The sequence below is a fragment of the Erpetoichthys calabaricus genome, chromosome 11, assembly GCF_900747795.2.
Source record: "Erpetoichthys calabaricus chromosome 11, fErpCal1.3, whole genome shotgun sequence".
Lineage (NCBI taxonomy): Eukaryota > Metazoa > Chordata > Cladistia > Polypteriformes > Polypteridae > Erpetoichthys > Erpetoichthys calabaricus.
The window spans coordinates 94,804,854-94,827,488 of NC_041404.2; the positions used below are offsets into that span (position 1 = coordinate 94,804,854).

At 40.2% G+C, this 22,635-nt stretch overlaps 1 protein-coding gene across 1 annotated transcript in view; it reads right to left on the reverse strand.

Annotated features, from left to right (window-relative positions):
* aspdh (aspartate dehydrogenase domain containing) overlaps nucleotides 1–21,484 on the reverse strand; it is a 53,112-nt gene extending 31,628 nt beyond the window's left edge. The window contains exons 1-3 of the mRNA XM_028813627.2: nucleotides 21,333–21,484; nucleotides 20,283–20,366; nucleotides 9,670–9,814 (exon numbers count right to left, since the gene is read on the reverse strand). Coding sequence (XP_028669460.2) covers nucleotides 9,670–9,814; nucleotides 20,283–20,337 — 200 coding nt within the window. The 5' untranslated portion in view covers nucleotides 20,338–20,366; nucleotides 21,333–21,484. The remainder of the gene's footprint in view (nucleotides 1–9,669; nucleotides 9,815–20,282; nucleotides 20,367–21,332) is intronic.
* Between the last annotated feature and the right edge of the window lie 1,151 nt (nucleotides 21,485–22,635).

Consider the following 22,635-nt stretch of genomic DNA (forward strand, 5'->3'; position numbering starts at 1 on the left):
TCAGCGCTAGAGGCGAAGCCCCTAAAATTGCGCCACGGCGTGTGGTTCGTTTATTTGACAGCATGTAGATCAGGGTAATTACATTCACGGCATTCGTAGTCTGATTCACAATCTGATTGTATGGGTGGTTACCTACCAGGTAACGCTTATGGTTAGCCAGCAAGTCAGCTCGAAGTGATCACTCGAGTGAAGGCAGCTTCACAAAAAAACAGATCCTTAACAAACTGTTATTGGTATATTTTACTCGATTTTAAAAGGTTTTCTTTTCTTCTTAATAAAAATTTAAAAGCAGTACTTCGCCGGTGCGAAGCGCGGGGATTTGAGTGACTGACGCATACAGACATATTCATGAGTGCAGGTACTTCGGAAAGAAAGCACCTGTAAACCTAAAGTTTAAGTTAAGTTCATAGACCTACAGAAGGTTGCCATTCATTTGAGGCAAGATTGCTTTTCTCCTGTACAACTATATGTTGCATTCTTAACAGTAAGCTTGCACGGCTTGGTCATATTACAACCGGAGTGCTGAACTGACAACGTGGTACACAAACAGAACTATAACAATCGTAATAAACAAAAAAAAAAAAAGAGTGAAGAACCCTTCGATTTAATAAAAAGGCTCCTTCCTTGGCGAAGCAACGAAAAAGGAAGTCCTTATATGGCGTTCGTTTATAAAACAGCGGAAAAGCTGTGTTAAGACTGCTTCACAAAAACACAGATCCTTAACAAATTGTTATTGGGATATTTCCCCTCAATTTAAAAAGCTTTTCTTCTTAATAAAAATTTAAAAGCAGTACTTCGCAGGGATTTAGATATAGTTATATATATGGTTGAAATAGTTTACTGTCAAATAAATGCAAAGAGTACGCGACACGTGTTTCGCCCTCATTCTGGGCTCATCAGGCGTACACACTCCACTGCACTCCCTCTCGGGAATCGAACCTCGGACGTCAGCGCCAGAGGCAATGCCCCTACTCTTTGCATTTATTTGACAGTAAACTATTTCAACCATTCTATGATCTGCTCCTCACAAACTGAGGGCACCGTGGCGGATGTTAGCAGATTGCTGGCCAACCACAAGCGTTACCTGGTAGGTAACCACCCATACAATCAGATTGTGACACAGACTTCGAATGCCGTGAATGTAATTACCCCTATCTACATGCTGTCAAATAAACGAACCACACACCGTGGCGCAACGTTAGGGGCATCGCCTCTGGCGCCGAGGTTCGATTCCTGAGAGGGAGTGCAGTGGAGTGTGTACGCCTGATGAGCCCAGAATGAGGGCGAAACACGTGTCGCGTACTCTTTGCATTTATTTGACAGTAAACTATTTCAACCATTCTATGATCTGCTCCTCACAAACTGAGGGCACCGTGGCGGATGTTAGCAGATTGCTGGCCAACCACAAGCGTTACCTGGTAGGTAACCACCCATACAATCAGATTGTGACACAGACTTCGAATGCCGTGAATATATATACATATATATATATATATATATATATATATATATATATATATATATATATATATATATATATATATAGATATATCTATATATAGATATAGATATATATATAGATATATATATATATGTATGTATGTCTATATATATATGTAAGCTTATAAGTACTGCCTTCTCTTTAAGAAAGGAAGATGTAATGATACTTGATTTAAACGATTCCATGTCTTGGTGGGTTTGCGTAGCTTATTGTCAGTATCTTTACACCTGTTTTTAAGACTTTTTGACTGAAACGGGCTTTCACGAAAAAAGTTAGGGCTTTGCTACAGGATACACCCTCCACAAGTTAAGGAAGTAAAAATAAAAGTGTATATTTCTGTTTTATTTAAACCTTTTAAGTTCGTATGCATAGCCCCATTTGGCTGTTTTAGTTTTTTTTTTTCTTCAGTAATATTTAATCTCCTTAAAGAAAAACAACATATGCATTTTACTTTTTTTGTATCTCTTTAGTAATATTTTTGTGTAAAAGGATAACCAGTATTTAAACCTTTTATGTTACTTTATAAATTTATTTTACACAATGTTGAAAAATTAATAAGAAAGCTACATATTTTTGCAGCTGCTGCTTTCATTTTCAATGAAATGAAAAAAGCTCTCCCAAGAGAAAACGTCAATGAAGAAGAAACAGTTTGCACTATCTAAAAAGGAGAAACCCTCATTTATAAAGGTTTGCTGCAGATGACTTAACTGAAAATAAATCAATAGTTCCTATGTGTATAATACATATTTATCTATTTTACTTATGCCTTTATTCCAGCAACTTGCAACATCTGAGGTACAATTTGTTACATTACGTTTGCTTTTTGCAGCACAGGCAGGTGAAGTGACTTCCTCAGGGTCACACAGTGGTGTCAGTACCAGGATTTGAACTGACAAGATCCAGGTTTGCTGAAATATTACTGAAGAAAGAAAAAAAATGAAAACGGGCAAATGGGGCTATGCATACAAATGTCCATCCATCCATTATCCAACCCTCTATATCCTAAATACAGGAGCCAATCCCTGCCAACACAGGGCACAAGGCAGGAAGCAAACCCCGGGCAAGGTGCCAGCCCACCGCAGGGCGCACACACCCACACACACCACATACCAGGGACAATTTAGAATCGCCCATGCACCTAACCTGCATGTCTTTGGACTGTGGGAGGAAACCGGAGTACCTAGAGGAAACCCAGACAGACACGGGGAGAATATTCAAACTCCATGCAGGGAAGCGAACCAGGGTCTCCTAACCTGCACCTTTCACTGCGCCACCATGCCGCCCGCATACAAACTTAAAAGGTTTAAATAAAACAGAAATGTATACCTTTATTTTTACTTCCTTAACTTGTGGAGGGTGTATCCTGTAGCAAAGCCCTAAGTTTTTTCATGAAAGCCCCTTTCAGTCAATAAGCCTTAAAAACAGGTGTAAAGCTAAACTTGCAGCACCACTATTCAATTACACTTGCCTAACGCCTCTCCTAAGGGGAGATACTGTGGGATCTGGGCATCAGTCAAAGCACCAATCACAGGCCCGATTAGAAAGCCGGAAGCTGTGATTTGTCGTCTCCCTCCCATGTAACAATCACAGCCCGTGTTACAATGCACTATGTATGTATGTATATATGTATATATATGTATATGTAGATATGTGTATATATGTATATGTATATATATGTTTACATAACCTCTTTAACACACTAGTTCTCCGCTGCGAAGCGTCGGGTATTTTGCTATATATATATATATGTGAATGTATGTATGTATGTATATATGTATGTCTATATTTATTTATATATATATATATATACATATATATATATATATATATATATATATATATATATATATATATATATATATATATATATATATATATATGTGTGTATATATATATATGTAGATATGTATATATTTATATGTATATATATATGTACATATGTATATATATATGTAGATGTGTAAATTTGTATATGTATATATATATGTATATGTGGATGTGTATATGTATGTATATATATGTATATGTAGATATGTATATATATGTATATATGTATATGTATATATATGTTTACATAACCTCTTTAACACACTACTTCTCCGCTGCGAAGCGCGGGTATTTTGCTAGTCATAATTTAAATCTACAAAAGGCTTGCCCAAACCATGGCCATTATTAAATATGAAAAAAATTCATCACCATAACTAAAAGCTAACAGATGAAACAATGTAGAGTTATTAAGGATTCCTTTAAAACTACTGCTGACTTTTAGAAGGTTTCATCTTACTTCCACAAAGAACATACTTCAGACCCATACTGCAAAGTATGTGTCAGGCATGGAAGCATACATTTCTCAAAGTGCTATATAAATACAGAAAAGCCTCTTCTATAAATTGTCTCATATGGCCAAATAACCTGATAAACCACACATTTTTGGTTGCATGGATTTCTGTTTTCTTTTCTCATCTGGACAACTGAAAATAATTCTTTTGTCATTTCATTGGTTTAATATCATAATTATAAGAACATTTTTAACATTAGTAAAGCTCTTCTAAGTTCCTTCCACCAATACTAATTTCACATTAATAACATTGCACAACAAAGTTTTGGTTTCTTGAACACTGTTGGGTGTTTTTTATAGATTTTTGGGTGATGATCACGAATATCACATCAAAATTTACCCATCATGTATTGTTTCAGAGAAATCTTCAGTTTTGTCATGATTTTTTCTTATATTTGTGTCCAAACATTTTTGCTCCTGAAAGAGACTTATCAACAACGGTTTGTGCAGCTTGGGCATGTCCAGGCATGGAATCAGGCCAGGTTGGAAGCTGTTCTGTGGAAGTTGACATCCTGGGCAGGTCTGAACGAGCTTGACGCTGTCTCAGCATGCTATAAAGGTGGCTTGCATACACCGATCCTGCTCATTTGATTAATATAGATAGTCAGTATGTATGTATAGTATCAGTATAGTAAAATATAGTATCTGTAGCAATATAACAGTAAGCTTGATGCTATAGACATTTTGGTGTCGGGTGATATGTCTCGTCAATGTCGTAACAGCCGCGATACATTCTGCTATATATCTGTGGCGAATATACACTTGTGCCTCAGAGATGTTGGATGAGTGCTCTTGTGAAGAAAGCTTATCATCTGTATTTTGGCTGCAAAATTGGTGATGAAGACAAGGAATGGGCACCTCACATTTGCTGGGCGACATGTGCCGTCAGTCTGAGAGCCTGGTTCAGAGGCACTCAAAAGACGATGCCGTTTGCTGTTCCGATGATATGGCAAGAACAGAAAGACCATGGGACGGACTGTTACTTCTGTTTGACTAATGTGTCTGGTTTCTCTGCTAAAAACAAGAAGTCAATTGAATATCCTAATTTGCCTTCAGCAATGAGACCTGTGCCACATGACAACAGTCTTCCAATTCTGAAATCACCAGAGGAATGGACCTTAGACAAACCAGATGAAGAAACTGCAATGCAGGGTACTGACAGTGACATTGACCCGGATTTTGAACCGTGCCCATGAGGCGGTCCACATCTGATAACACAGTCAAAAGCAAAAGCTGAGCTGCTGGGTTTGAGACTGCAGGAATGGTGTTTGCTGTCACCAGGTACGAACATTTCTGTGTTTTGAGACCGACATCAAGATATAACCAAATTTTGACAGTCTCTGTTTCTTTTGTGACATTGAAGGATTGTTCTCGGCCTTGGGTTGTGATCACTTGGAAGAGTGGCGTCTCTTCATTGATTTGTCAATGTTAAGCCTGAAAGCTGTTCTGCTACACAATGGCAACGTTTATCCTTCAGTACCTGTTGGCTATTCAGCACACATGAAAGAAACGTATGAGAATATAGAACTGTTGCTGAAGCACGTCCAGTATAGCAGGTACAACTGGAATATCTGCGGAGATCTTAAAATCGTTGCTCAGTTACTAGGACTGCAGACTCGGCTATACAAAGTACTGTTGTTTCATCTGTGAATGGGACAGCCATGCAAAAGAGTCGCACTATTCTGGACAGAACGGGCCACTCCGTAAAAAGTTAGTTCCAGGACAACAAAGTGTGGCACATGAATCGCTTGTCGACCCGGCAAAGATATTTTTGCCTCCTCTTCACATAAAACTGGGACTCATGAAGAATTTTGTGAAAGCACTGAACAAGGAAGACAAAGGTTTTTGTTATTTAAGACAGATAACTAACGCCAAGATCAAAGAGGGCATTTTGTTGGCCCCCAGATCAGACATGTTATGAGTGACAAGCGGTTTGAAGATCTGTTAGTTGGGCCGGAAAAAATTGCCTGGAAAGCCTTCAAAGACATTGTTGACAATTTTCTGGGCAATTACAGAGCCCCAAACTACATTCAGCTGGTAGACAAACTTCTCAAAGCATACAAAACAATGAAGTGCAACATGTCACTCAAGATTCATTTCCTCCACTCACACATGGACTTCTTCCCCGTAAATCTCGGTGCTGACAGTGACGAACACGGTGAAAGGTTTCACCAGGACATTGCTACGACTGGAATCTGTCAGTGCTTGCTGACAACTGTTGGACACTGCAACGTGATGCACCACACATTGAATACAAAAGAAAATCAGGAGCAAAACACTTAATTCTGTTGAATTTAATAGCTTTTGCGAAACATAAACATGACTAAATACGTTATTGTCAGTAAACATATAAATGTCTATTTCTCAGAGTTCCTATGTGATGCAGTAACACCAAAACTATATTTGTGCATACCTAGTAGCGAAAAACTTTTCAGGAAGCAAGACTTTTCAAAAAAATTGTTGTGCAGTGTAATAATAATAATACATTTTATTTATATAGCACGCTAATTTTGGACAAATGTCTGTTTGGCTGCCTGCATGCCTAAAGCAGTAAAGCATAGTTTGAAAAATCTTAAAAAGCTTTTTACAGCTAAAATTGTTTTAGGATTTCATTATTCAACCATCATCCTACACCCTCAGCACTCAAACTACATAATGCACTGGAAGGAATCAAGTTAGATCCTGAACAAGTACTGTGGTAAAGCAGATTTCTACAACAAAGCCAGTTATACAGGGTAGTAACATTCTCCTGTACAGGATAGCAATACCAGAGCTTAGTACAATGCAGCAGACTGCAGTACTGATGGAATTTGTTTCATGATAAAATTTGTTTAAAAATATCTTTCAATTGCTACTATATACTGTATTCCCTGATAAAGATAACATGTAACGCATGGAAAATATGTCACAAGACATTGTACAGCTGCCAAAGTAGAACACTTTTAAAACTGAATAGAGACTGAAAGAGAGACCCTGTGTGCTTTTCTGGTGGTTAATTATTCAGTTTGCTTGTGTATTTTACTGATTAAAATCAATGTACTACAGACACATATGGTCTTTGTCAATTTACTGTCTTACAGCTGTTTTTGCAAATTTAATTGTGGCCCACTAGTCCACAAACTTTGGCCATCCCTGTTCTAGAATCTAAATATTGACAGACTGGTAAGTCAGATTTATATTGGGTAGGGCTTGCACAAATAACATTGGATTGTTAATCAAAGTATTTCAATTGATTAATTTTTTTTTAATTCCATTGGTTTAATTTTGGCTGAAATAATTTTCAAAGGTGAAGAATATATGTTTTAATTATTTTGCACACTAAACAAATTTAAGGCACATTAAAAATGTGGTACAATTTCTATCTCTTTAACTCATTCCCTATAGAATTCTAGAATTCACAAACAGATCTAAACAAATTCAATATTCCATATTAAATGCATTCAATTCAATTCATTATTCAATTTGCTAAGAGAGGATCCACCTGATAAATAATAAGGCCACTTGACAAAGGAAAAAGAGGACACACTGCAGCTGCATAGAGCACCCTTTTGACTTATTTTATGCCTTTTGATACAATAAACCATTATATCCTCTCAGTGACATTCTTCACCATAGGCATCACTGGGATTTCTCTCATATGGTCTGAGTGATACTTCTCGGGTAGAACCCATCGGATAAGCACGGTGTTGCCTCAAAGGGTTTGTGCTGAGACCTCCCCACTTCCCCATGTAAACCTCCCATGGCTTCTTTTATCACTGCAATGACAATGATACTCTGCTGTAATTGTCATTCCCATTTAAAGATGCGGACTCAGCTACAATATTATCTCAGTGACATCCCAGCCTGGGTGAAGAAACACCATCTCCAACTCAATCTGTGAAGGACTGAGCTCCTTTTCATTCCAGCTATTCCTTTCATTGAACATAAGATCTCTATCATTACATAACATCTTTATCATTAGTAACTACAAAGGCCGCACGTAACATTGGGATGATGAATGATGACCAGCAAACTTTCGTTGATCACATTGAGGCAGTCTACAATTTATCCAGATTCATACTGTATAACATTAAACTATATGTAATAATAATAATTCATTACATTTATATAGCGCTTTTTTCAGTACTCAAAGCGCTATCCACACAGGGAGGAACCGGGAAGAGAACCCACAATCTTCCATAGTCTCCTTACTGCAAAGCAGAAGCACTACCATTACACTACCTGTGAGGCGTGATGGGGTATTCAACTAAACTTGTTGTGCAGGCACTGTTCATAACATGCCTTGACTAGTATAACTCCTAAATGGAAGGGGTACTGCCTTATACTGTCAATCCATTGCAGATGCTTCAAAATACAGTTGCTTGTCTCATTTTCAGCCAGCCAAAATGGTTGCCTGTCACAACACTTCTCAGGTCACTCATCTGGCTCTCTTTTGTAGCATGCATCAAGTTCAGTTCAGTAATACTTGCCTACAGGGAAGTCACTGGTTCAGTACCTGTATTTGGAGTATTTGGTCCTATGCTCTTTCCCACCCACTCAGGTCTGCTAATAAGCAATGTCTGATGATATCACCTACACATGGTATTAAATTTTAGTCCAAACACTCCAACTTTCAGGGAAAACACAGGCATAGGACTGGCACTCCACCACTGTTCCAGTGTGGTGCTGAGGTGTCACTTGTTGCACGGCATACACTTAAAAGTAGCCTCTCATTGGTGGAATTGCCCACAAACATCTTAACACCTGACTCCCACAGTAGAGTAACTAGTTTCCTGAAAACCTTAGTACATGCTAATGAGTGAGCTTGATATTTAGTTCTTTTTGTAGTTAAGGTTAAACTGGTTGCCAAATCAATATGCGGACAACAATTTTGAATGATCTGCTGTGGCAACTCCAAACAGGAGCAGCTGAAAGAAGAAGAAGAATGGTTGTTTACTTATAAAATCTAGAACATGTTTAACTTGTTTTGGTTAATTTTTGTAACTTAGTTTTGTAACACATTTCAAAACAAACCCCTAACTGATATTGACTCAATTATGTTAATCTCATTTGTAAGTCACTTTAGATTAAAGTGTCTGCTAAATGAATAGATGTAAATGGAAGTACAAGTGATTTCCATATTAGACAAAATTAGATTAAAAAAATAATTTAACTACCACCTTTCACAGACCACAATACCACAATCAGAGCCATGATGAAAATTGGCTGTCATTTAGAATTAGAAAAGGAGAGGCCAAAGGGATGTTTCAAAATAAAAGTCAGGAAAATTAGCAAAAATGCTTTACTGGGAATTCAAAACAATGTAATAAAAAACTGCCTGAAGTCCTAAACCAATCGAGAAGTAACTTGTTCCAAGCCTCAAAAAGAACTGTCTGGTAAACTCTGTTGTCATTTTTGTAATCCCAAAGCTAGGATAATGTGAACTGCATGTCACCACTATAAATAACTACTGCACTAGTGACTTTACTTAATAATGTTAATCATATTTTGTCATCAATTGTAAATGACATGTGCATGTCTTTGTAAAACAGCATACATTGGTGGAGTATGTGAAAAATAAATTAAAAGACAATAAAATATTTTACAAACATAAAATAGCACTGAGAAGTATAATATTGGTGTGACAGTCACAAGACCCTCTACAAAGAACACAAAATCACAAATTAACAAATTGCAATATGAGACAACAAACGATAAAGCACAAAACAGAATAACATTTGGGAGGAGCCATTAAGGATTAAAAAGTAACTGGAGTGGCACTAAATAAGTACAGAAATAACAAATGAAAAATGCACTAACTGAAAGGGAATGTGATGCTCAAACATAATACCTGCCTTCGAAGTCTTCCAGGTTTTTCAGCTGTAGTGAGTCTGGAATCTTTCCATCAAGTTTCTGTACACTTCGATTCCATACAAAAGCAATTTCCAGGCCTAATGAATCACCATCTTGCTTTATTTTCTCAACAAGATACTGACCTAAATAAACAAATAGAGATTCATTTTCATTATGGACAGTGAACAGAGATTTGGTTTTAAATGTACATGGAAAATGTATCTCCGGTTATTTATTGCATAACTATACTATCTGTAACATCTACAAAGACTTTCAGGATTTATTTCAATTAAGCTTAATATGTAAGCCTCAGGGAATGCACAAACCAGTGTGCTTCTTCGTGCCGGTCCCAAGCCCGGATAAATGGGGAGGGTTACGTCAGGAATGGCATCCAGTGTAAAATTTTGCCAAATCAATATGCGGACAACAATACAAATTTCCATACTAGATCGGTCGAGTCCTGGGTTAACAACGACCGCCTCCAGTACTGTTAGTCAACAGGGTGCTGGTGGAAATTGGGCTACTGTTGGCCAAAGAAGAAGAAGGAGAAGAAGAGGGGGGAGATGTGTCCGGAGGCAGGAGGAGAGGAGGTAGGTAAAGAGAGTGGAACTGAGGGTAGGAACTTTGCATGTTGGCAGTATGACTGGTAAGGGGAGAGAGTTAGCTGATATGATGGAGAGAAGGAAGGTTTAAATATTGTGCATGCAAGAGACTAAATGGAAGGGGAGTAAGGTCAGGTGGATCAGAGGTGGATTCAAATTGTTAGATCATGGTGTGGATAGGAGGAGAAATGGAGTAGGGGTTATTCTGAAGGAACAGCGTGTCAAGAGTGTTCTGGAGGTGAAAAGAGTGTCAGAGTAATGATTTTGAAGCTGGAAATTGGAGGTGTGATAATGAATGTTGTTAGTGCATATGCCCCGCAAATTGGGTGTGCAATGGATGAGAAAGAAGATTTTTGGAGTGAGTTGGATGATGAACAGTGTACCCAGGGGACAGAAAGTGGTGATTGGAGCGGATTTCAATGGACATGTTGGTGAAGGGAACAGAGGAGATGAGGAGGTGATGGGTAGGTATGGTGTCAAGGAGAGGAATGAAGAAGGTCAGAGGATAGTGGATTTTGCCAAAAGGATGGACATGGCTGTGGTGAATATATATTTTAAGAAGAGGGAGGAACATAGGGTGACGTACAAGAGTGGAGGAAGATGCACACAGGTAGATTACATCCTATGCAGAACAGTGGCGTAGCTAGGGGGGTGCAAGTGGGGACATCTGTCCCCAGGCGAAGCATCCAGGGGGCGCCAAATTGATGTTTCTTTCCCTTCCTCATTGCATTTTGACAAACAGGAGGGGGCGTGAAATCTTCAGTTGTCCCCGGGCGTTGAAAACCCTAGCTACGCAGAAGAGTCAATCTGAAGGAGATTGAAGACTGCAAAGTGGTGGCAGGGGAAAGTGTAGTTAAGCAGCATAGGACAGTGGTCTGTAGGATGACGTTGGAGATCAAGAAGAGGAAGAGAGTGAGGGCAGAGCCAAGGATCAAATAATGGAAGTCGAAAAAGGAAGACTGCAAGGTTAAGTTTAGGGAAAAGGTGAGACAGGAACTGGGTGGTAGTGAAGAATTACCAGACAGTTGGGAAACTACAGCAGATGTAGTAAGAGTGACAGCAAGAAGGGGGCTTGGTGTGACATCTGGACAGAGGAAGGAGGAAAAACAAACCTGGTGATAGAATGGGGAAGTACAGGAGAGTATACAGGGGAAGAGGATGGTAAAGACAGATGGACTGAGCTGGGAAAGATGTGCAGCAGGTTAGGGTAATAAAGGATAAAGATGGAAACGTACTCACAAGTGAGCAGAGTGTGTTGAGAACATGGAAAGAGTACTTTGAGTGGCTGATGAATGAAGAGAATGAGAGAGAGAAGAGGTTGGATGATGTGGAGATAGTGAATCAGGAAGTGCAACAGATTAGCATGGAGGAAGTAAGGATAGCTATGAAAAGGATGAAGAATGGAAAAGCTGTTGGTCCAGATGACATACCTGTGGAAGCATGGAGGTGTTTAGGAGAGATGGTAGTGGAGTTTTTAACCAGATTGTTTAATGGAATCTTGGAAAGTGAGAGGATGCCTGAGGAGTGGAGAAGAAGTGTACTGCTGCCGATATTTAAGAATAAGGGGGATGTGCAGGACTGTAGTAACTACAGGGGGATTAAATTGATGAGCCACAGCATGAAGTTATGGGAAAGAGTAGTGGAAGCTAGGTTAAGAAGTGAGGTGATGATTAGTGAGCAGCAGTATGGTTTCATGCCAAGAAAGAGCACCACAGATGCAATGTTTGCTCTGAGGGTGTTGATGGAGAAATATAGAGAAGGCCAGAAGGAGTTGCATTGCATCTTTTTGGACCTGGAAAAAGCATTTGACAGGGTGCCTTGAGAGGAGTTGTGGTATTGTATGAGGAAGTCGGGAGTGGCAGAGAAGTATGTATCCTCCCTGTGTGGATAGCGCTTTGAGTACTGAGAAAAGCGCTATATAAATGTAATGAATTATTATTATTATTATTATTATTATTATTAAAAGTTGTACAGGATATGTATGAGGGAAGTGGTCTGCAGTAGGAGTGACGGATGCATTCAAGGTGGAGGTGGGATTACATCTGGGATCGGCTCTGTGCCGTTTCTTATTTGCAATGGAAATGGACAGGTTGACAGACGAGATTAGACAGGAGTCCCCATGGACTATGATGTTTGCTGATGACATTGTGATCTGCAGTGATAGTAGGGAGCAGGTTGAGGAGGATTAGAAATGAGTACATTAGAGGGTCAGTTCAAGTTGGACGGTTGGGAGACAAAGTCAGAGAGGCGAGGTTGCGTTGGTTTGGACATGTGCAGAGGAGAGATGCTGAATATATTGGGAGATGGATGCTAAGGTTAGAGCTGCCAGGGAAAAGGAAAAGAGGAAGGCCTAAGAGAAGGTTTATGGATGTGGTAAGAGAGGACATGCAGGTGATGGGTGTAACAGAACAAGATGCAGAGGACAGAAACATATGGAAGAAGATGATCCGCTGTGGCAACCCCTAACGGGAGCAGCCAAAAGAAGAAGAAGCGATAGTAGGGAGCAGGTTGAGGAGACCTTGGAGAGGTGGAGATATGCTCTAGAGAGGAGAGGAATGAAGGTCAGTAGGAACAAGACAGAATACATGTGTGTAAATGAGAGGGAGGTCAGTGGAATGGTGAGGATGCAGGGAGTAGAGTTGGCGAAGGTGGATGAGTTTAAATACTTGGGATCAACAGTACAGAGTAATGGGGATTGTGGAATAGAGGTGAAAAAGAGAGTGCAGGCAGGGTGGAATGGGTGGAGAAGAGTGTCAGGAGTAATTTGTGACAGACGGTTATCAGCAAGAGTGAAAGGGGAGGTCTACAGGACGGTAGTGAGACCAGCTATGTTATATGGGTTGGAGATGGTGGCACCGACCAGAAAGCAGAAGACAGAGCTGGAGGTAGCAGAGTTAAAGATGCTAAGATTTGCACTGGGTGTGACGAGGATGGATAGGATTAGAAATGAGTACATTAGAGGGTCAGCTGAAGTTGGACAGTTGGGAGACAAAGTCAGAGAGGCCAGATTGCGTTGGTTTGGACATGTGCAGAGGAGAGATGCTGGGTATATTGGGAGAAGGATGCTAAGGATAGAGCTGCCAGGGAAGAGGAAAAGAGGAAGGCCTAAGCGAAGGTTTATGGATGTAGTGAGAGAGGACATGCAGGTGATGGGTGTAACAGAACAAGATGCAGAGGACAGAACAGTATGGAAGAAGATGATCTGCTGTGGCAACCCCTAACGGGAGCAGCCGAAAGAAGAAGAAGAAGAAGAAGCTCAATGTGTAAGCCAACCAAAATGCTGGAAAAGTAGTTGGGAGAGCACAAGAAGCTAAGAGACAGGAGTTAGCAATTGAGATGAAGAATGAAGAAGAAAAGAACATGTTCAAAATCATGAAGTAAATAAGAAAAGAAAAAAAAACAAGAGGAAAACAGAACATGTGTAAATCACTTGAAAAGCTGTGATTAATAGTAATAAGATTAAGGATTAGCTGAATGAGAACAACTACTTGTGAAATTATATTCTTTGTGAGAAAACGGGACTAGATTGCAAGTTTTCAATTGAGGAAAAGGATGAAGACAAGTAAAGTTGCAGGCTCAAATGGAGTAGTATTGGAAGCACCAGAGCAAAGAAGCAGCATGGTCACCCATCACCTTACTTATGTCCCAAAAGAATATCTTTTTGTACATACAGAAATGGATTAAGATATTAACATAGGTTATGATATTTGTTAAAATGAATACTTATGTGTAAAAGAATTTACTTCCACTTAAGTATCAATCAAGATTAATAAGTGTGATAAAGACTTCTTAGTTATGTAATAAATTGAACTACGCATAAAATTACAAAAATTAATAAATAAATAACTGCTTTCAGCTGATGCTTTAAACCTTATATCATTTAGCATAATTTCAAAGACAGAATGAGAGAGAAAAATGTGTTTGACCAGATTTAACCACTGTCACACAGGAGATAGCTAAAGGGCCTGAATAACAGTAATTCCATGTCAGACCAGGGGGCAGTGAGGTGCACTAACTGTCTCTCTCAATCATTTGCTGACCATTCTCGGAAAATTCAGCCTGTTTTCTGGTGCCTCTGATGATGTCACTTCCGGCTCCGCCACTATTGATGATGCTACTTCTGGTTCCACGGCCTCTGATGATGTCACTTCCAGTTCTAGCCTTGATGACGTCACTTCCTCCACTGTTCTTTAAAGTCGCCATCTTACCTCCACATCATCAGTTCAGTTGTGGACTCCGATCTATAAAGATCTGTGATTTATTTTCGATCTTTTACAGCCAGGACATAATATACGGGTGGCTGCCCCAAACCTTCTTGATGTCTTTGTGTGATATTTGTGACAGTGGCATAGCCGACAGGACGGAGAAAGCCCAGAAGTAAGTGGAACCGGACCTGAATCATAACCAGGTGGGAGAGTACCGGGCCGAGTTTCCAAGTGGGAGGTTCGCCCTGTGGTTCAGAGAGACCCGGTGCAGGCTCTGCTCCCTATATATTTATCTGGGTCAGTAAAATTACTAAGTTAGAGAGGGGAGGAGACACACAGAAGTGGGCTGGTTTCTATGGGGGAAGCGTCAGGGACTTATTATGCTCTCTTGGAGGAAAGAGCTGTCCTCCCCACTGGGGCCAAGGTCCCAGATAAATGTGGGGCATCCACAGACCAGCAGGTGAAAACGTTAAAGGCTTGGAAATTCGACCCAGAATGGCCGACCCAGGGGCAAGCCTTTGCTCTCTGAGAAATGGTGGCTTCATGGCTAAGGCCATTTGATTGTACCACCTTTAAAATAGTCTAAAAAGTAGCCTGTTTGTTACTAGTAGCGAATCTTCCCGACCATTTCACCCAGCTGGTCTGGGGAGATTTCCAACATATGAATGAGTTATTCAATCTCGTTGAGTCATCAAAGACAGCTTCTCAATCTGGGAGAGCAGAACAGTCCTTTAACAGACACTATGGGGACTATGTCCCACATAATGTGCCTCCTCTATATGAACTGGATCCTGTACCCAAGTCCCTGGATCTGCGGGCATGCAAGTCACCCAGGGATAAGGTGGGATGTAAGTGGAGAGAGAGGAGGGTTGTGTGCACTTTCAAACCCCCTGCCGGTATTCCATATGGGAGTAATAATCCTCAACGGGTTTAAAGTGGAAGCCCTCTTTGATTCCGGCATCAACATTTCCATTGTTGATTGCCGGTATGTACTCCCGCGACAATGGATAAAAATAAAGACCAGTATAACTTGTATTCATTGAGAAATCTGACACTATACAACTTGCCTATGTTTCATCAGTTATGGAGGATCACTTAAAAAATTGCCCGTAGAGGTCCTCCCGAATCCACCTTTTGCTGTGATTCTGGGGCGGGACTGCTCTAATAATAAATGCAGTGTAGTACTAAATACTTCCCAACCTAATTTAGGCCTATTAATAGATGGGAATGACCCATCTCAAGATGTCTTCATGCTGTGTACTCAGCCGGCACAGAGAGATATGGGAAACCAACAGGCGGATGGGGAGGTTCCAGGACTGTTGAAGGCCATTACGTCATCAATCTGTGCCTCAAAGAATCGGGATGGCTCCCCACCCCTTGAGGTCAAACTGGACCCTCTTTCTGAAATACAATTCCAATTTAGAGAGACACCGGCTTCATTTAAGAAGGAGCAATGGAATGACGATTCCCTGAAATTTGCTGAGAATGCTGTCGTACTCATCAATGGCCAACGCACACATCCGCCCATGCCATGGGGTCCTCACTTTGCAATAGAAAATGATCGATTATATCGGGTCACAGAGCATGACGGGGAGGTATGGAAGTTGTTGTTAATCCCACGTACCTACCAGCGGCAGGACTGTGAATTAGCACACACCCACCTCCTAAGAGGCCATTTGGGCACTGAAAAGACATTAGAGTGTATCAAGCTCCGATTCTATTGGCCAGGAATTAATGAGGAGGTTCACCTTTTTTGTATCTCTTACCCAGAGTGTCAACTACGGCAAATTCCTAGGAGGGACCATGCTCCTCTTGTTCCCCATCCCTTGACTGATGTCCAATTTGAAAGAATTTGGGTCAATATAGTAGGGCCCCTAGAGCCCTCAGCCCGAGGACATAAATATATATTAGTTCTTCTGGGTTATGCAACCCGATTCCCAAGTCGCTGTTCCTTTGCGCTCAGTTATGTCTAAGGCTATTGCACGGGAACTATTAGGGGTCTTTGCGTAAGTCGGGATCCCTAAGGAAGTGCTTACGGATCAAGGGACACTGTTTACCTCACAGATATTTAAGGAGACGGCCAAGTTACTTAAAATAAAGCACTTAAAGACCGTGGTGTATCATCCTCAAACCAACGATCTCATCGAGAGGTTCAATCAGAATCTCAAACAGATGCTTCGCAAGGTAGTTAGTGGGGACGGGAGCAACTGGGATCAACTGGGATCAACTCCTCTCCCTCGTTCTCTTTGCCTATCGGGAAGTCCCTTAAGCTTCTAGAGGGTTCTCACCTTTTGAATTATTATATGGACGAGAACCCGGGGTATATTGGATATTTTAAAAGAAGGATGGGAAGGAGAGGCTCTTCCCACTACAAATATATTGGAATACAGTAATCCCTCACCCTTACGTTCCAGAGCCACCCGCGATAGGTGAAAATCCGCGAAGTAGCGACCTATATTTATTTTATTATTTATACATATTTTAAGGCTTTATAAACCCTTCCCACACTCTTATAAACACTTCCTATGCTCTTAAACACTTTCTGCATTCTTAAACACTGCAGACCAACACTGCACGCAGCGATCAGACGTCGATGTGTCTGCACTCGCTTTGTGAAGGGGGGCAGCTGAACTCATGCTGAGCAGAAATGGACTTTGTGCTGCTTCTGCCAAAATGCCTGCTTGTCGCTCTGCGCGTTCAGAAGGAGGGGGTGGAGTGGAGGTGTGTGAGGGCTGAACGCACGTTTGCTCAAACCCCCCCTCCCCGGAGGCGCAGTAGGCTCCTGCCAGTTCGCATTGTCAAGGGGGTGGGGAGCTGAATGAACGCTAAGGAGAAGTGGACTTTGTGCTGGCTTTGTGCTGCTTGTCGCTCTGCCTGTCAATAATTTTAAAGCCTTGTATTTTCCTGTCTCACTGTCTTGTCTTGCGTGAAGTTAAAATGTTTTATAATAGTGAGATGTTACTCATATCCTTAGCCCGACATCCACATATCATATGTGTTAACAAAGTGTGTTTTATAAGTTTACATGTGTTTAAAGCATGTGGGATGGGAATTTTAAGGCTTAAACTATAAAAATGTTTATTTATATGGTCTTTCTATATCGCGGATTTTCTCCTGTTGCTGATGGGTCTGGAACATAACTTCCGCGATAGGCGGGCAATCACTTGTATTTAAAAACCCGTGAAGTCGTGAATCCGCGAAAAGTGAACCGCGAAGTAGTGAGGGATTACTGTATATTGCGCAGTTACGCGATAGATTTGGGAAAATCCGACCTATACTAAAGAGTCACATGGAGGAGGCACAAGCAGCACAGGCCCACTATTATGACCATGGCATGACACTCAGAGAGTTCCATCTGGGGGATTGTGTCATGGTGTTGGTTCGCACCTCCCAATCCAAATTGCTAGCCTTTTGGCTAGGCCCTTACGAAATTAAGAAGAGGAAAGGGCGTGTCGATTATTTGGTGAAACAACCTAATCGTCGACCAAGTGAGCAGATACATCATGTGGACTTGCTGAAACCGTGGAAGGAAAGGGATCCTGATCCCTACTCCGATCAGCCCCACTCATTCTTTGCTCAGACTAATATACAGTGGAACCTCGGTTCACGACCATAATTCATTCCAAAACTCTAGTCGTAAACCGATTTAGTCGTGAACCGAAGCAATTTCCCCCATAGGATTGTATGTAAATACAATTAATCCGTTCCAGACCATACGAACTGTATGTAAATATATATTTTTTAAAGTTTTTAAGCACAAATATAGTTAATTAAACCATAGAATGCACAGTGTAATAGTAAACTAAATGTAAAAACATTGAATAACACTGAGAAAACCTTGAACAACAGAGAAAACTAACACTGCAATAGTTCGCACTATAGCGCTACCAACCGCTGGCTAAAAACACTTTTTTTAATGAGTTTTAAGCACAGGGAAAAAATAATAATTACCACCAAGAAAAGTAACATTGCAACAATGCACGCTACAAACCAATCGCTGTAAATAGAAGTGAAAACAAAATCAAGCCATGAGCATTCTTTAACTACCTTTCTACCTTATGCGTCCAGCCCCCTCTCTCTCGCGCTGCCTGTGTGTGTGCGTCTGTCTCTCTCTCGTGCTGCATGTGTGTGTGTGCGCATCTCTCTCTCTCTCGCGCTGCCTGTGTGTGTGTGCGTCTGTCTCTCTCTCACGTTGCCTGTGTGTGTGTGTCGCGCTCTCTCGCTCTCTCTCTCTTGCTCGCTGCACAGAAAATGCACAGGGAGAGACTGAACATGTACAAACCAAAAGGGAAACTGGCTTGTTCGTATACCGAGTGTGTGGTCGTGAACCGAGGCAAAAGTTTGGCAAACTTTTTGGTTGTGAACCGATTTGTACGTGTACCGAGACGTTCGTGAACCGAGGTTCCACTGTACTTAACTTTGGTACTGAATTAGACCCTAGACGGAGACGGGAGCTCGAAGCAGTTATCTTGTCCTTCCCAGAGGTGGTAGACAAAAAAACCAGAAGGACCTCTCTGATCGCCCATGACATTGTGACAGAAACCGGGGATATAGTCCAAGAATGACCCTATCGTCTTCCCGAGGCAAAAAATGCAGAAGTGGAGCTTGAAATCAAGCGCATGCTGGACTTAGGAGTTATAGAGAAGAGTTACAGTCCCTGATCCAGTCCAGTAGTCTTGGTTAGTAAGCCGGATGAAAGTTAAAGATTTTGCAATGACTTCCGTCGACTTAATCAGGTCTCCCAATTTGATGCTTATCCAATGCCTCGAGTGGATGACCTCCTTGAGAGGCTTGGACAGGCAAATTATTTGACCACACTTGACATGATGAGGGGGTGCTGGCAAGTTCCTTTAACAGACTCCACGAAGGCCAAGACCGTGTTTAGCACCCCTAGTGGAGACTGGCAATATCGTGTCCTTCCATTCGGGTTACATGGGGCACCTGCAAGTTTCCAGCGTCTGGTGGATAAAGTGCTCTGTCGGCAAGTCCAAGCATTTCTCGGTTTAACTGGGTATTACCGCCAGATTGTACCTTGGTTTTCAGAGAGGGCCCCTAACATTGTGGTATGGACTGATATAACAGAGGCTGCATTTGGTGACTTAAAACAGACCCTGATGTCAGCACCAATATTAAAAATGCCTTATTTGTCGCTTCCTTTTATTCTCCAGACAGACACAGGCCTCCCAGGTAATACTTTGCCATTCAGGCAGCCCTCTATAAACTTACTATGTTCCACTTGTACAGAATATACAGTAAATGTAGGCCCTTCAACCAAAACAAAGCTTAAGGCAGGCATTTACTTTTCTGTATCAGGTCCTTTTCAACATAAATTTCTAATTTAAAATCAAATTAATTTCTAATTAAGCCTTGTTTAAAAAATATTTTAATAAAGCATTGATATCAAAATAATATTTGTTAAATGAATGGCAATGATTCTGATGCTGTAATCTATTGATCACTAGATTGAAGAGATGATTCGTAACAAGAAGTTAGTACCACTATAAATAGAAATCCTATGCTCTGGCAGATGACTAACAACAACAAAATACATCTTTTACTCAGAAGCCACACTACAGATAACTAAAGTATACAACAAGACATTAAAGTTTTGAACCCTACAGTTAAAGCTGTAGACATAAATGTAAAAAAAATAAGATGTTACTGTACAGTATATTAACGGAATGCTATAGTCTACAACATTGTGTCCTCAACACAACAACACAGTATCACCAAGGCAGACAAAACACGTACCTACAGTACAAGCAATACAAACACTGTGGCGCATATATGCATAGTATATTTACCAAGATGGCCATATCCAACAATCCCCACTCTTCTGGTTTTGTGCATTTCAGTCATTGATGTTTACCAAGGCACAGCTTTCAGACCTAGAAGGATAATGAAAAGTGAAACACAGATGTCAGCAGCAAGAGTGTTGAATTCCTTCATCACTGAGAGCGATCTATTAACAAAAATGGTAATAGTGACTGATAGTGTGGCCCCAGTATACTTCAATTAGGGGACAAAGCTCTATCCATGGAAAGCATTTTGAAAAAATGTCTTAATGTAAACATTGTGAAAAGCAGAATACCCTTTTGGCATCTATCTGCACCTGAAAAAATACATCAGATGTCAACAAACAGGGTTGATTATTTTATAAAACACATTGATTAGAGTCAGACAAAGGGAGTTATTTTCTGAGGACGTGCTGAGAGGATGCATCAAAGGAACACTGGGAATGTGTGGCAGGCATGATGCATACGTGTATGCGCTCTGAGAGTGAAGTATAAACGGGCCCTAAAGCGATGCGTGCACAAGTTGCAGTACCAGCAAAAATATGGGTGTCGTGTGTATGCAAGTTTTGGTACATGACGTCAGCATCGTTGTTTACTCTCAACATGTGACAGCCGGCTGGCAGCTCCAACAGGATCAATCTGTGTGCGTCGATGTTTGATGAATAGTTCGTTGTGGTGAAGCAAATCATTGAACTTAAATGCTGACATGTACAGTATAATGTATAATTCACAAAGATTGATCTGTTCTTCTGCAGAGCTCATTACCTGCAACCACAAAAAGGTGGGAACCATCTTAAAAAGTATTTAGATTGAGTACTCTTAACAAAGTCACCAAAGATACATTAAATATATCATAAGCTAAACCTTTCAAATTAAAAACTTAAGTTACCAAAAGAGTAGAACACACATAATAGTGGTCCACAATGCAAGTGAAGAAAATTAACAAACAATAAACCTAATTAAAAATCATTAACAGACAGACAGCTAAGTACAGTAGCTCTTGCTTTGACACAAAATATAAAGTTTAACCAGTAAAGGCAGCAGTTTGTTTAGACCCACCTGAAGCTGCTCTTCTGCCTTCAATGTATTTTTGTCTTGGGGATACCTATATAAAGGTTTACACTTATATAAGTATTTCACGATTTCTACTTTACAAGACTCTTTGCAAATTAGACTTAGCAATATTTTGCAGCCACAATGCTAACAAAGAACCTTTGGCCTGAGAGATGTTAATCATTAACTATGCTTACAATCATTAGCTATGCTTACAAATCTAATTTCATGAGCACTCACAGTTCTGACAAAACACTTCAACATAGCCTGTTTTCATCAAGATTTGAAGCTGTCTTCCACGCCTTCTGAAAAGCTAACAAAATTCCTTACAGGTGAATTTCCAACAGTGCCATTGTGCAAGTTAAGGCATCATCCTTCTTTATGATTCATGATACGTTTTGGAAGTCACATCTCTTTTCCCCTTTATTTAGTTGCTTTAAATATTTTTACAATGCATATATTAAAGATCAATACAATGTCTCTAACAAGTTTTTGTGATTTCATTGCATATCAAATACAGGATGTTATACTTGTATCCAAAATTTAAAAGAAGGGTTATTTATTAAAAATTAGAATGCACTGGATCAAGTACAGCTTTATTTAGAATATTAATTTTAATAATAATTGATTTCATTGTTGCTATTATACGAAGATATCACCAACTAGAGAGAGCTTGTTTAGCACATTTGATCAGATTAGCAATGCTGAATACAATTGTCTTTAACTCCTAAATATGTGAATTGATGTGAAAATGTTTAAGGTTAAGCTAAATTGCAGAAACATTGCTAACTTTAGAATATTTATTGTATCTTTGAATATAGTACGAGGGACTATTGGTGGCAGATGAACATTAGCTGAGGCAGCTCACATGGAGCTTGAACTTTTTACCCTTTTCTGTCCATTTGGATTTCCCTGAATTAGTGCAAATAGTATTTCAAGTTACAATGTCAGACACATCCTATTAAGAAAAATGGACCTTACGCTATCCAGGGCATTCAGAATCTGCTAGATCACTGAGCAACATAGCAAAGTATTCTCCATTCACAGATATGCCGCAGTGCAACTAAACATTATGTGAAACAGGACATGAAGCAACATACTAATTCATTAAAGTCCATGGTGAATTACAGATATTGTGGAGACAGCCACCAAGCTAAATATGAACAGTGCCTAGTTTTGTACAATACCATGATTGCAAAAAATTAAAGCATTTTAAAGAATTGTAAATCTTTAAAGTACAGATGTTCACAGAAGAAAGTTAAAACAGTAATTGGTGGATCAGACACTGGCAGTGACATTGAAGGAACAA